At 44.3% G+C, this 13,193-nt stretch overlaps 2 protein-coding genes across 7 annotated transcripts in view; one reads left to right on the top strand and one right to left on the bottom strand.

Annotated features, from left to right (window-relative positions):
* Positions 1–8,585, top strand: part of GGT5 (gamma-glutamyltransferase 5) — a 21,429-nt gene extending 12,844 nt beyond the window's left edge. Inside the window, exons 7-12 of the mRNA XM_052689453.1 lie at positions 7–140; positions 793–992; positions 1,440–1,531; positions 2,182–2,291; positions 3,839–3,946; positions 4,175–8,585. Coding sequence (XP_052545413.1) covers positions 7–140; positions 793–992; positions 1,440–1,531; positions 2,182–2,291; positions 3,839–3,946; positions 4,175–4,321 — 791 coding nt within the window. The 3' untranslated portion in view covers positions 4,322–8,585. The remainder of the gene's footprint in view (positions 1–6; positions 141–792; positions 993–1,439; positions 1,532–2,181; positions 2,292–3,838; positions 3,947–4,174) is intronic.
* The window catches only part of GGT1 (gamma-glutamyltransferase 1), a 26,573-nt gene continuing 21,732 nt past the window's right edge, over positions 8,353–13,193 (bottom strand). For all 6 annotated transcript variants that reach the window (XM_052689449.1, XM_052689451.1, XM_052689450.1 and 3 more), the window contains exons 8-13: positions 13,026–13,162; positions 12,034–12,221; positions 11,071–11,198; positions 10,402–10,514; positions 9,430–9,543; positions 8,353–9,111 (exon numbers count right to left, since the gene is read on the bottom strand). In XM_052689449.1, coding sequence (XP_052545409.1) covers positions 8,965–9,111; positions 9,430–9,543; positions 10,402–10,514; positions 11,071–11,198; positions 12,034–12,221; positions 13,026–13,162 — 827 coding nt within the window. In that variant the 3' untranslated portion in view covers positions 8,353–8,964. The remainder of the gene's footprint in view (positions 9,112–9,429; positions 9,544–10,401; positions 10,515–11,070; positions 11,199–12,033; positions 12,222–13,025; positions 13,163–13,193) is intronic.

Genomic DNA, 13,193 nt, shown 5'->3' with positions numbered 1-13,193 from the left:
TTTTAGAGTATAAATTCCATGAGGCATCATTGTCGACACCAAAGGAAAAGGGAGAAACCTACCATCTTATTGCAGAGGCCTTGAAGTTTGGCAATATGCTAAAACCTGAGATGAAAGATCCAACCTTCTCTGAAGCTAAGGTAAGCTACTGTAGTGCACGGAGAGTATTGACAGACACCAGCAACACTGGCAGCTTCTTCTGTACTGCTTGAAAGAAGAGAAACAAAGGAGTCCATATGCTTTCCCTTTCCTTTTTTTTTCCCTTTCCTTACCTGCATTCTCCCAAACATATTCTAGCCTATGTGCTAAGCCCTCATGGAGGCTACCTATTGTCCAGGCTACCCTGCCTGCCAGCACAGTGCTACAGCACCAGGTGATGCACTGAACCCTCCTGCCTTGCAGCCACAGAAGGAAAGAGACTATTTGGAATTGCTACTCAATAGCAACATTGATCAGCTGGCCAAGTGTTGTGCTTTAACCCCTGCAGGCAGCTCAGCACCACTCAGCCACTCTTACCCAGATGAGATGGGGGAGAATCAGAAATATGAAAGTATAAGAACTCGTGAGTTGAAGTAGAGACAGTTTACTTGGTAAAGCAAAACAAGGAATTCATTTGCTACTTCCTACTGCAGGCAGGTGTTCAGCCATTCCCAGCAAAGCAGTGCTTATCATGTGTGATGGTTTGTTTGGAAGACAAATGGCAACGCTTTGAATGTCCCCCTCTTTTTCCTTCATTCCCTCTGCTTTATTGATGAAGCGTGTTGATGGTACAGGCCCTTGCTGTGATTACAGGCAACTGTGGCAATCATGCTGTCCAACGGGACTGCTGAGCGTGTCAGAAGCCAAATAGATGCCCGTGGGGACCATCCACTTGAGCATTATAACTTCTGGAAGCTCGTCCACAGCCACTATGAAAGTAGAGGCACAAGCCACATCTCTGTGCTCGCTGCAGATGGCAGTGCTGTGTCTGCCACCAGCACCATCAACTATCCGTGAGTAGCCAGGGGGTTGGTATTTCACTAACACAGGCCTCACAGTCTTACAGGATATATGCAAGGGCTGTTTAACACCAATGAAAAAAAATAAAAACAACCAAAGTTTTCAGCGATTCAAGCAATTTCTTGCTTGTGAATGCTCTTTTTCATGTGATGGCAAAGGCCTTTGAGAATCAGCCCAAAGCAACACCTCAGTTCACAAACGTAACAACTTCTGGAGCTCTGCTGAGGTTCTGTGGGTTGAGCAAGTCCCCACTGCACTTGTCAGAAATAAGCTCTCTGTAACTCCTGCACAACAAACCAAATACGTTTTGGAAACCTTGGTTGGAGTGGCTGCAGGTTGGCAGAAGGCAGGGGTAACCCAGCAGGGTGCCACATTAAGCTAATGTCATCCACAGTGGAAGAGCACTGGTTGCTTAAAGGATGCTTTCTTCCTCCCTGCAGGTTTGGCTCCTTCATTTATTCCAACCAGACTGGGATCATTTTGAATAATGAACTTGCAGATTTCTGCACAGCAAATGCAAATATTAATGCAGGTGAGCATTCTCAACCTCAAAATAGACAACAAGGCCAGAAGATGGAGAATCAGGCTATGTACGAATGGACAGGAGCTATCTACAAACTGTAGGCAATCTTTACTTTTCAAAGTCTAGATGAGAGCAAGTTTATCTCGGACTAAGAGAGGATAAAGTCTTGTAGTGTCTGTTCACATCAGCATGGAAACACAGAAGTTTTGGTTTCTGCCAAGGGAAATTAGGGATTTAAAGAAAAAATGCAGAAGCTAATGAAGAAGTAGGGAAGAGAGTTAGGGAAGAGAAGAAGTAAAGCAACCACTTAACATGGGTTTGTGAAATAAGCTGTTCCTGATGCAAGCTGCCTTGGGTTTGCAAAGAAAGAGGACATCAGCATTCCAAGGGCAGGATTGCAGCTAATTGATCCTTATCTGGGTTGAATGACCTGCAGCAAGTCTTGATTATTTGCATGGCACTCTGTCCTTCCTGTTTAGCCTCTACTGTAAAGGGCCAGTTTCTTGTGAGGTAGGGTCTCAGCACAAGCCATCTAGATGTCTGGAAAACTTGGGCCTCGTGAGGAATGAGGGTGGTTCTCCATGAGGAATGCACAGCTGGGAGAAATGAATCTGTGTGCCCTAATACAGGAGGTATAATACTTTCTGCCTTTGCCCTAGGAGAGAGGCCTCCCTCAGCAATGGTGCCTTCTATCCTCATCTCCAAGTCAGGAGACATGCTGGTGATTGGAGGGGCAGGAGGGGGCTGGATTATCAGTGCTACTGCTATGGTGAGTGAAGAGGTACTGCACAGGAACACCTTGCACCAATCGGCTTGAGAGCTAAACAAAAGAAACATTTGCTGCTGATAGTACTGTTAAGTGGGCAGCAGAGAAGAGGGCCTGCTGCAAACAGTCCATCCTCACCTTCTTGCTTTTAGCTTTTCTCTGTTGGACTGTAATTCCACCAGGAGGGAATAGGAATGGGGGGAGGTAGGGGAACCCACAGCATTTGCCAGCTCTTTCAACCCTCTCAGACTTCCAGCATAGTCAATCCCCACTTGTTCTTTTCTACTCAGTTCTTTTTGGATTTTGACTCCTTGGTGCTTTGTTCTGTTTTCAGTTTAGAAGTCTCTAATAGCTGCAGGTTGCAGGTTAGAGCAAGTGGTAGCTGACTCCCTTGCTTCTTTTTTGAAAGGGAAGAAGCTGAAAGAATTAAAGAGCAAGTTAAGGAAGTTATTAGGAAGAAAAGCATTGCCCCAAACCTCATGGTAACCAATAAGTTACCTGATGGAAACAAACAGTCACAACAATGAGCCACCTCCATGCATACGCAGAGAGTAACACATCTTAAAGAAAAAAAACTTACAGAAGCATGAAGTCTAATAAACATAAGTTTTCTTTCTGTCTTCATCTGGAAAGAAGCATAGGAAGTATTCCAACCTAAGACTTTATTTCTGGACAGCCAGAGTCAGCAAAGGTGGCAGGACGAATAAATAAGCAGTAGCAGAATCAGAAAAAAATTATACCAAGATCTGAAATGTAATCTCCCATCAGTCTGCTTCAGTACCAGAGGATAAAAGATGGTAACTGTGACCCAAGCCTTAAAAAGAATTATAGAGAAAAAAAGCTAGTAAATGATGGGGAAAAAAGGTACAAACTATATCAAATAATAGAATTAATAGACAAACACAGCTGTAATAAGTTGAGAAAGTCAATGTAAAACAAGGTAATGCATCACAAAATACTGTAACTTGAACTGGAGTACTAAGAGTGAAGGCTTTCATACACCAGTAACTGTTTAAATTTCTGTAAAAGCAGAGAAGGAAAAAAAGTGAACTGTTTTCTCAGGGAGGAAGCTCACCAGGGATGTCCAGTAAAGATCTGAGATGATCATTATACAGTACTGCATACTCCCAAGCAATCTAGAAAAGCAGCTTTTGTGAGTTGGTGGTGGATACTGGTGGAACTGCACTGCATCTATATGGACCACAGCTATGGGGCAGGGATATGAAACAGCCTTAGGGCTGTAGTGATTAAAATAGGCTAGGACTCTTCAGGGTGGAGATGATGATGGTGAAGGATACATTAGAATTCTGAAAAGCTAGTGACTTGGAGAAGTGAAGAAAGGATTCTTCACTGTCTCTGATACCAGAGAATAGAACAAAAGAAGATTATCTGGTTCAAAAAACCTGTAAACATAACATACAATTTTGCTGCAGAACTTCTCTGTACAGGACTTTTTCTGTAAAATATGAAAATAGAAAGAACAACCATCAACACGTGGTTCAGGTTCTTATTCCATATCTTCAGTTAGCATGCAGTTTGTTTCATTGCAGGCCATTGTAAACAAGCTGTGGTTTGGTTATGATTTGGAACGTGCCATTTCATCTCCCATCATGCATACCAACAAAGACAGCATCCTGTTTGAGAAACACTTCAGTGAGGTGAGCAGCCTTGGTTGGATCTTCCCTTCATCATCTCCTTTTGATGGGAAGGAGATTGGACTCTGTAACTCTCCTGAATAATCTGCATTTTGCTTCTAGCTTAACCTCCTTCTTCCTTGAATCGTGCTCTCTTGACCTGACCTTGCACATACATACTTCATTTCCACACATGGCAATGCTAAGACCTCAGGTTCCTGCCCCATTTACTCCATTTTTTTTCTTCTGCAGGATGTTAGAAACAACCTGCTGAAAAGAGGACACAAAGAACAGAAAGTTGAATTCGCAATGAATGTCGTGCAGGGAGTTTCCAAGGAAGGAAAATGCATCTCTGCTTACTCTGATAAAAGGAAGCTGGGGAAATCAGCTGGATATTAGCATGAAATGCCATCTCAACGTCTCTATTCTAATCCAAACCACAGGAGATAACTAAATTCAGATTCATGCATCTTCCACTGCTGCTCGAGAGCCTCGGTTAAGAACAGAATTGGTTTCTTTCAGGCTGTTGCCATGATAAGCTTCTTCTAATTGCTGGGGCTCAGCAATGTGAATTAACTGAGTAACTATAGGAAATGTCAGTAGGGTGAGGGTTACAACGTATACAATTACATTGGGGCTTCCAGGGTGGGTTTAGAAAGAGAAGAAAGCAAAACTTTGTGTTCTACCTCTTGGTTTTCCCATCCAGATGAGCCTTACTTTTCTCAAAGAATGGCAGATGGAATCAGTGCACCATAGCACCAGCTTACTGCCAAGCATGTTCTCTACTTTAGAGACATAATGGAAACCAGGAGCTGAAGCCTTATTCTACTCTGCCTACTGGTCACCTAAAGTCTAAACCTCCTATGGGGCAATGTGAAGTTGCTGCTTCGCTCCTTGATGACACCTCTCCCTGTAGTAGGAGAGTCCTCATTTATGCCTGTTCTTCCTCCTCATTGCCTGCAGAAGAGAAGTAGTTTGGGAAGACAGATAAAGACAGCAGTTGAAGAAAAACTGTATTGCTTCTGAAGCTTTATAAAACTTCCTTCGAAATGCAAAGGATATATAATCAGAAGACTTATTTTGTAGGCATGAGCTTCTTCTGGACAGGCAAACACCAAGACTGCTGAAAAGTGCTGATGCAGTTGCAAAACACCTTTCTTAGCCTGAGTACATGCTCTAATTCTCTGTTTATTACAAATAGTCTCAAATGTTCCCTGAAGATGACAAGAATGAAACTGCATGACTAGTTAGGAGCTTCTGGAGGAGAGATCTGAACACGTTTATCTGGATACAAGAGGTCCTTTGCCATTACCCTGTAACCTTGCCCTTCTTAGGATGGCCAAAGGAATTTAATGTTAAAACAAGTATAAACATCTCACAATGCATTTCTCAAATAACCAAAAACTTCTGTTTTCTGAAAGCTTGTGAATGTTACTTTCCTATGGATGCAGACAGTATTATATGAGTGTTTCTGACAGCAAAGTTAAACTAGGTAGGCACTAGCAGAGCCCTCCTTACCCCCCATGATTGTCACCTCCCATGCAGCCCTTGGTATTTCAACTGCACAAACAAAAAACCTTGCTCTGTGGCCACCAATAGCAAGTATTTGAGCACAGGCAATTAAAGCAAACTCAGACCAGACCATCTGCCTGCACTGTTGTAAAGAAAGAGAGGTGAGTAATGAGTCTACATTCTTAACAACAAAATTTTGTCAGTAAGTCATTGACTTGTTGAAACCTTGGCCTTCAGATGAATTTCAATGATTTTCTAAGTAAAGCTCTCTAGATCCAGACAGAGTAGCCAGACTACTCAGGATCCTGGCTTTAACAAGATCTGCATTTATTTCTAGCTTGACCAACTGCTTAGGGCTTACAGAAAAGCAACCAAAATGACACTGGCTGAAGGCAGGGGGAGCAGCTCTTGCTTTGCTATTAAACCATGCCCCATCACGTCTCACTTCCAGAAAAACCAAGCCATAAAGCAACTGATTCTCCTAATTCCTTTCATTTCATTACCAAAGGGTAAAGCACACCTCAGTTATCCAGCCAGTGCAGTGTATCACCTTTCCAATATCTGCCATCACTGCAACGTCTCACAAGGAAGCTACGGGAATATTATCTTCTGACCAGCACTTGCTGCAATTTAACTGCTTTGCTATTAACACTGAAACCAATTGAGCTGTTTCAGAACCTGTCACAGATTTCATCTGCAAGGCAGAAAGGAATGCATGCAGACTGCCCACTGTGGCAGCCCTCACTGACAAACAAAACATCTCGTGAAGCTGAAATCTGTACCTCCTCCTCACCCTGCCACCTCCTCAGTGCTCCAGAAACTCAGAGTCTCCCAGGTTCATCCCTCCCCATTCATGCTGATGCCAACAGAAGAGCATTATTTTTATAACTAGTCAAGTCACATGGACTTTTAAAGCACTGCTGTACATAAGCTGCTCTGTTTTCTAACAAGATCTTTAAATTATATTTTTAATAAAGTGTTTTAAACCTTAAACTGTTCCCTAGCTCAGAGCACAAGCAGTTGTTTGAGAGAGGACTTACCTCCTTACTTTCACTGACATTCACCTACTGATACAGAGCCTCAATGCAGCATGAATTGAATGTGGAACCAAAGCAGCTGGGAGATGTGCATGCCCTATGTACAGCTACATCCAAGTGAGAAGCAGATGGATGCCACAGCATGGGTGAGTGTCTACAGCCTGCTTAAAAAAAAAAAAAAAAGTGTAGGATGTAGATTCAAGCCTTTAGTTTTATGTTTAGTTTTATAAATGAGCCCTTTGTAGCGATACTGATAAACAAACATATTAAAAAAGCCCAAGCCAATGGTTCTGTAGAGCAAAGAATTCAAATGCACTTATAATAATCATTTGAAACAGAAGTGTGGTTAGCCATGATGAAAACTAAACTTTCCAGAAGGGAAATTTTGTAAAATAGGTTATAAATAGGGAATTTTCCTCACCAGATACAGTAAATTCAGGAAGGAAAGAGTGACTTATGTGCCTCAAACTGCTAGAAGCAGTTCAGCAGAAGTTTTTCATGTTTGTCACTTCCCAGAAGCCAGTTATCCCCATTTCTGAGCACATGCTACACTAACTGCAGTGACTGTGTCAATGCATCACCTCCACTGGCACAGATGTTGATGAACACAGCGTGCAGGCTGTTGTTCATTGCTGGTGAAAAAATACAGCTGATGGTGGTGACTGTTTTGAAAAATATGTCTTCAGAGATGAGAATTTGCTCTAACAAACAGCATTACTGTGCTCTTTGTATCTGTTGTGGTTTCTATGAAAACAAATAGGAGGCATTACTTTCAGAGCAACCTCTATCTTTCTCAGATCTCACTTGGCCAAGAAAGCTCAGCTTGTTTTATGTCCAAAGAGCCAAGTACTCCCTGCAAGTATCACAGCTGCCGCTGCAGCACACAGCCCTGTATCCAAACTTCCTACAATACACCTGCACACTGGATTTCTACTGCAGCCTGCCACTGAGGAACAGCTATCCTGGCATTACAAGAGGTGGAACAGTCGAAGTCACAGTTCTGCAAAAGGAAAACAACCCAACAACATCAAGGTTTGGCCTCACACCAATTTTGTTCTTCCAGGAACACAATGACTGCATTGTTCACAATTAATTACTGCCTTAGCTGCACTGAACACCTCCTCATCAGTAACAGCTGAGGAAGAAGACATCCAGAGTTCATCCCAGGCTCCTTTCAGTAAAAGTCACTTATTTAGTTGGAGTTATATAAGCACATACATTCCTCAGTGTCATAACCCTATCAAAAGCATCATCTATCTCACTATCACTGAAGACTCACATCAATTCCAGCAAGTACTGAGACAGAGGCAGCATGTAATGCCTACAGTTTCAGGCTTTCATTTTCTCTTCAGTACGTTCTGTATTTTGAGCCTCTTACAGTCTGACAGGAAGTTTCCACCAGCCAAACAGATGCAATTAGTTACTATTACCACTGTTTCCAGGATTTCATAAACACCCCTTAAAGCCTGACAGCATCTGGGAACACTCATTTCTTGATCTTAGGCAAAGTTTATATGACGTGGTATTTCAGTCCATGCTGGTAAGAGAACACCAACACCTACCTGTGTGTAGGCACTGACACTGTTATCCATTCCAAATCAGATACAGATTACTGAGAGCTCACTGACTGATTAACTACAGCTTACCTTCAAACGACCAGCTACAGCATGCTTTTTAGAGGCTTAATTTCCTCAGAATCCAGGCCTGCAGTATGATGGGGTAGGAAGCAAGCTGGAGAAAGAACACGTTTGTTTTGGATATTTAATTATATGTATTTTTTCACTCATAGCTTCAACAAGAAAACAAAATCTCAGGAGAACTTTGTTCATGGAGACTCTCACCATCCCTTTTGGTAACATCAGCTGTATGGGCAAGAAAAAATATGTGACACCATTTTTATTTGTTTTAGTTGTGCTCAGTTTTACAGGTAGCATCCTCCCTTTAGACCTTCTCAACGAAAACATAAGAAAGGTTGAAGCCATTTCCCCTGTTATCCACTCATCTCCAACAATCAGCTGAAGTGAAAAGCAGAAAAACATCTTGTTTTAAAAAAAAAAAACAAAGAGCAGTGAGTTTGTGAAGGTTTATCCCAGTTTGAGCCAAGCTCCCTCCTATAGCAAGGGTCTATTAGTTTGTCCTCGGGGTCCTGCAACTCCTGTCTACACCAATAAGAAGAAATCTCTTCTCTAGCTGTGACAGAGACATTCCTCCTAGCTGAAACACTTCTGGGATGGAGAGGAAGCAGGAATCAAACTCTTCAAGGCAGAACAGACTTTCCAAGTAGGTCGCATCCTGGTTTGTTTCAGCACACTGCTGTGGCACGAGGCACTTCAGTTGTGATTGTTGAGAACCAAAGTCCCAGTTCTGTCAATAGAACCACAGGCAAATTTGCTCCCTTTCCTGTTAAAGTCCCTGCATTGCAGACCTGAAGGATCTCTCTCCCAGCCACACCTCAGTGTCACTAGTGCCCTGATGAAGAAGAGCTGAGCTGGGTCAGTAGCCTGCAGGGATGCCACCTTTCCGGGAATCAGAGGCTGCAGCCCATCCATCATCTGTTCTGAGAACGGCTTGCACAACCGAAATGCCGCTGCCCCCCCGTGTGGTGTTGTGTTTTCTCATCCGTAGTTGTTCTTCTACACCCTGAAACGCAGAAGTGCATGAGGACAACAGGAGAGAGAAACTGCACATGGGCTGGATTCTGTGTCCTGAATCCTCCACGCCTACCCCAGCATGCAATGCCTGCTTTATGTAGGTCTCCTAGAACTATAAGCTGTTCCTCTTCTGCGGGACTGAGACTAAAAGTACACTCGAACAGCCCAGCACTGACCTGTCAGCTTTAGTGCTGCTCCCCTAAGAACATTTGGCAACACATAATAATTTTCCACACACGTCTTCCCAACACTCTGGATCAGCACCAGACAAAAAGCTCACAACACCCCAGCCTCAAATCAGACAAACCTCCTCTATTTGCTCCTCAAGCTCTGTGACATCAGGAAACAGCTGATCGTGAATTCTGGGCTCTTCCACTGCTTTCTTCACATCATAACCAAACCAGACGGAATTGATGACCGCCTGTGAGATGCAAAAAGCCTTAATGTTAGCTCCTTGCCTTCAAAGGGACTTGATCCTTGCAGCAACAAAGGCAGAGATTTCTGAAGGATGTTCACTAGAGAACATAGAGGATGTAAATTGTAGTTCCCTCTTCTTCCAGCGCTCCCTTTCATGGGTACATTGCAGCAAGTCAGGCTGTATATACTTAGGATGATTCCTTCACAAAGAGACCATGAGTGGCTAAAATGAACACAGGAGAAGGATCAGACCCTCAGGCTACTGTAGCTGGATTTATCCTACTGTGAGTAAGGCACTGCTGGCTTGTTTGGCTCACAGCAGTCTCCTCAGTGTAAACATACACTTACAGCTTCTCACTGCTGTGCAACTGGTTTTCTTAAACCTGGCCCATCCCCACTTGCTAAGTTCACAGCTTGAAGCTGCTGGCAAGTGAAAATAGCCTTAGCATCAAGAATTTCAGAAGCTGCTTGTAACAACACTTCTTGCAGAAACTTCAGCTCTACCTTAGCTAGAAAGCAGGACCCAGTGTGACGCTGTGAATGGCTGTGCACTTGCACAAGGAGGCAGCTTTCTCCCATTGTTACTTTGGGTGTAACTGGGCTCTTGGAAGTGATAAGAACAACTTGCCAAAGGAAAAGACCCAGAGTCATGGGAGGGAGTAATTGTGAGAGACTCTTTGTCTGTTTGGCAGGAGTTGGGTTTGGAGGTCTGGTCCTCTGAAGGCCAGGCAGGACCCTCTCTTTCAGCACCCAGGCTTGCAGCAGGAAGCCATAGCTACGGTCACATCACAGGCAGAGACTTGAATCCTTTACCCCAAACACTGCCTCCCCCCAACTTTGCTTTGTCCACATCATCACATACCAGTGCTGTTGCTGTGGTTATTTTTGCTCCTCCAGAAGCACCAACCACCATCCTGATCTTTTTTGTTTTATCCACCAAAATGGAAGGGCACATGGAGGACAGTGGCTGTTTACCTGTTGGGGACACAGATTCAACAAAGGCTCAGTTTTCTGCCTGTAATTTACAGACTGCCAGCTCCCGCTGCACATCTAAACCCAAAGTTTCCATACCCATTTTCCTAACTCATCTTGTGTTTTGTTGATCCCCTGAGTGTCCCACTGTCCCCTATACACATCTCCTCCTTGCTCCCATAATACAAAGTTTAACCCTGGTCTTCTGTGCAGGGGGGCTGAAGGCTCCTTCATCTATGGTGCTGTTTCAGTTGGGGCTATCTGTCACACAGCTGCCTCTCCAACACCACAGGACTTCCCTTTCTGTCCTCTCACTTCCCTGTCTCCTTCCAAAGCATAGGTACAGGAAGGTGGTAGAATCCCAGCCCACATTAGCTGCAGTGAGATGGCTCTGAAGGAAGCAGTGATGGAGCAGGGAGGGAGCTTAAGTTAGGAGCATGAAATGGATCTACCTGCAGCTGCCCTCCAGATCCCAGTGGAGCACAGAGAGACAGCTGACAGTGCATACTAATGCAAGATACAGCTTCAACAATCAGATAGCGAGGTAGTTTACAGCTACCTGGTTCTATGAAATTTGCTGGAGAAGGAGGGATCCCAAATCCATTGATAATGTGAGGTGAGCTGAAGTCATCCATCTCATCATTATATATGATTCCATTCACACTGGATAGTATATCAGAGCCAAAGCTAGACAAAACAAGTTGGCACAGACATGTCAAAACCGGGAAGAACTTCAGGTGAATTACTGCAATGTGAAACCTGGGAGTAAATTTCCACTCCCTTCTGCTGGAAAGGACATTCCGTCACCCTTTGCGGGGAAGGAAGCAGTTCATACCAGGAACACACATCTACACAAAGAGGAAAGGCAGACCCAGAGTGCTGCTGCATAGCTCCCCTGCACGGAACATGAAGACAGAAACACTACAGCAAAGAAATACAACTAATTCCCTTCCCAGCCAGGCAGTCCTGCACTCCTTTCAGAGGCAACATAACTCAAAGGCAGCCACATTTGGAAACGGTTGGCATTTTGCTTAGATGTGTCAAGCAAGAGACTTTTTCTAAGGACAGGAAAAAACCCTCCTCCCTTTCCTCCCCTCTTTCCCCCCAGCTTTAGGCCATATTTACAGAACACAGCTCTTCCTGACAGAACCCGAAGCCAAACACTGCACTTTCAGGCCAGCTGCATTAACTCAAATTCCTTCCAGATGCCTGGGAAATCAGAGCCTGCAGCGACAACAGCGCTTATGGGAAAACCCAGATGCAGTGGATGTTTCCTTGGTGGGTGAACCCAACACAACAGAGGACAGAATCCCACTTCACACATCTCGTGCTCTGACCCAACTACATAAGTCTCAGCAATAAGAACTGACCTACACGCTCAGCACTACAAGTGCCTATTAACAGTGCTACCCACCACTGCCCTGCTACAGAGATGACAGTTCAGTGAGGTTTCATACCAACCACGGAACCACCACTAGGAAGATGGCAGAGGCCTACACAGAAGCAAGATCTGAGCTCATACTATTGGTTGATGGTGCTGGTGGCGGACACAGCACTGCCATCATCAGCCACAATGGAGAGGTGGGATGTGCCGGCACTATCTGCAGTGTAATATTCTGGCTCGTAGTATTCAATTGGATGGGAGGTGTTGTCTGTGATTTTCCTTCGGAGACTATCCGCAAAGAACTCAGACGTCATGTTTCTGATTGCCTGTCGGAGAAATCCAATGCAGTTACTCAGCAGATTAAGAGCCATGCAGTTACGAGGCTGATATCCAACACTTCAGACCATAGAAGAGTGGCAAATCCCAGCAGTGAGGCTATAGTTTTCCAGCAGGGGTTTTCCTTCTTCTTGAAAGATGGACATTGTACCAAAGAGCATTTTAAGCAGTCACGGAAGAAGCTGCACAATGTACCCCTCTGTGTGGGAATTTAATCAGTATCCGTTACTGTAGATCTATGGAAAGCTGTCCTCAACACTGCTGTAAAGGTGTAGGCAAGCACTGCTACACTTGCTTCAGAGATGAGAGAAGAGGGATCAGGTTGAGAGGACTAGACCAAGGCTCTGGTCATTGCGTGGTAAGCTGCAAATTGTGTCCATCAGGCTGGGCTGTGCTCAGATCCTGCTGCTTTTGGAGACTCACGAAGTAAAAGCACAAAGTATGAAGTTGGGAAAAGCAGGGATCCTGCCTCACCCCCTCCCATCCGTAGGTTCACTTACTATAGGCAGGACTGTGGCTAGAGAGCAACAGGGGTGCTGGGAGTATCATATATTGAATAAGGCTCCAAAGACTAAAAAAACAGGGAGGGTTAGCTCTGACCAAACTCAAGTGCTCCTGGTCAATTGAGGATTTTGTGTTTCCTAAAAGCAGAAAAGTTTCCTCCATTTATATCCCTCACAGCTTAGCCACTTGATATTCAGAGATATTTCAGTGCCTGTTTAGTCACCCAAAACCAAAGTGTCATGTTCCAGTCAGCCTGGGTGTTGCAGAAAGAAAAGGCTTTTGCCAGGTACCTCTGTAACGTTGACAAACTTTGGATCTCCCAGCAAAGTCCTCTTGGCGTAGGCAAAGCGAAAGGCCTCCGCGATGCGGTGGTACGTCAGACCTTTCTCCTCCACAGTTTTGATGCTGTCAGCAGAGAAATTATATCCTGGCAACAGAAGACAAACCATTGTGAACAC

The sequence above is a fragment of the Tympanuchus pallidicinctus genome, unplaced genomic scaffold (assembly GCF_026119805.1).
Source record: "Tympanuchus pallidicinctus isolate F22 unplaced genomic scaffold, pur_lepc_1.0 scaffold25, whole genome shotgun sequence".
NCBI lineage: Eukaryota > Metazoa > Chordata > Aves > Galliformes > Phasianidae > Tympanuchus > Tympanuchus pallidicinctus.
The sequence above is the reverse complement of the archived record's forward strand: the minus strand, read 5'-3'. Positions and strand labels throughout refer to the sequence as shown.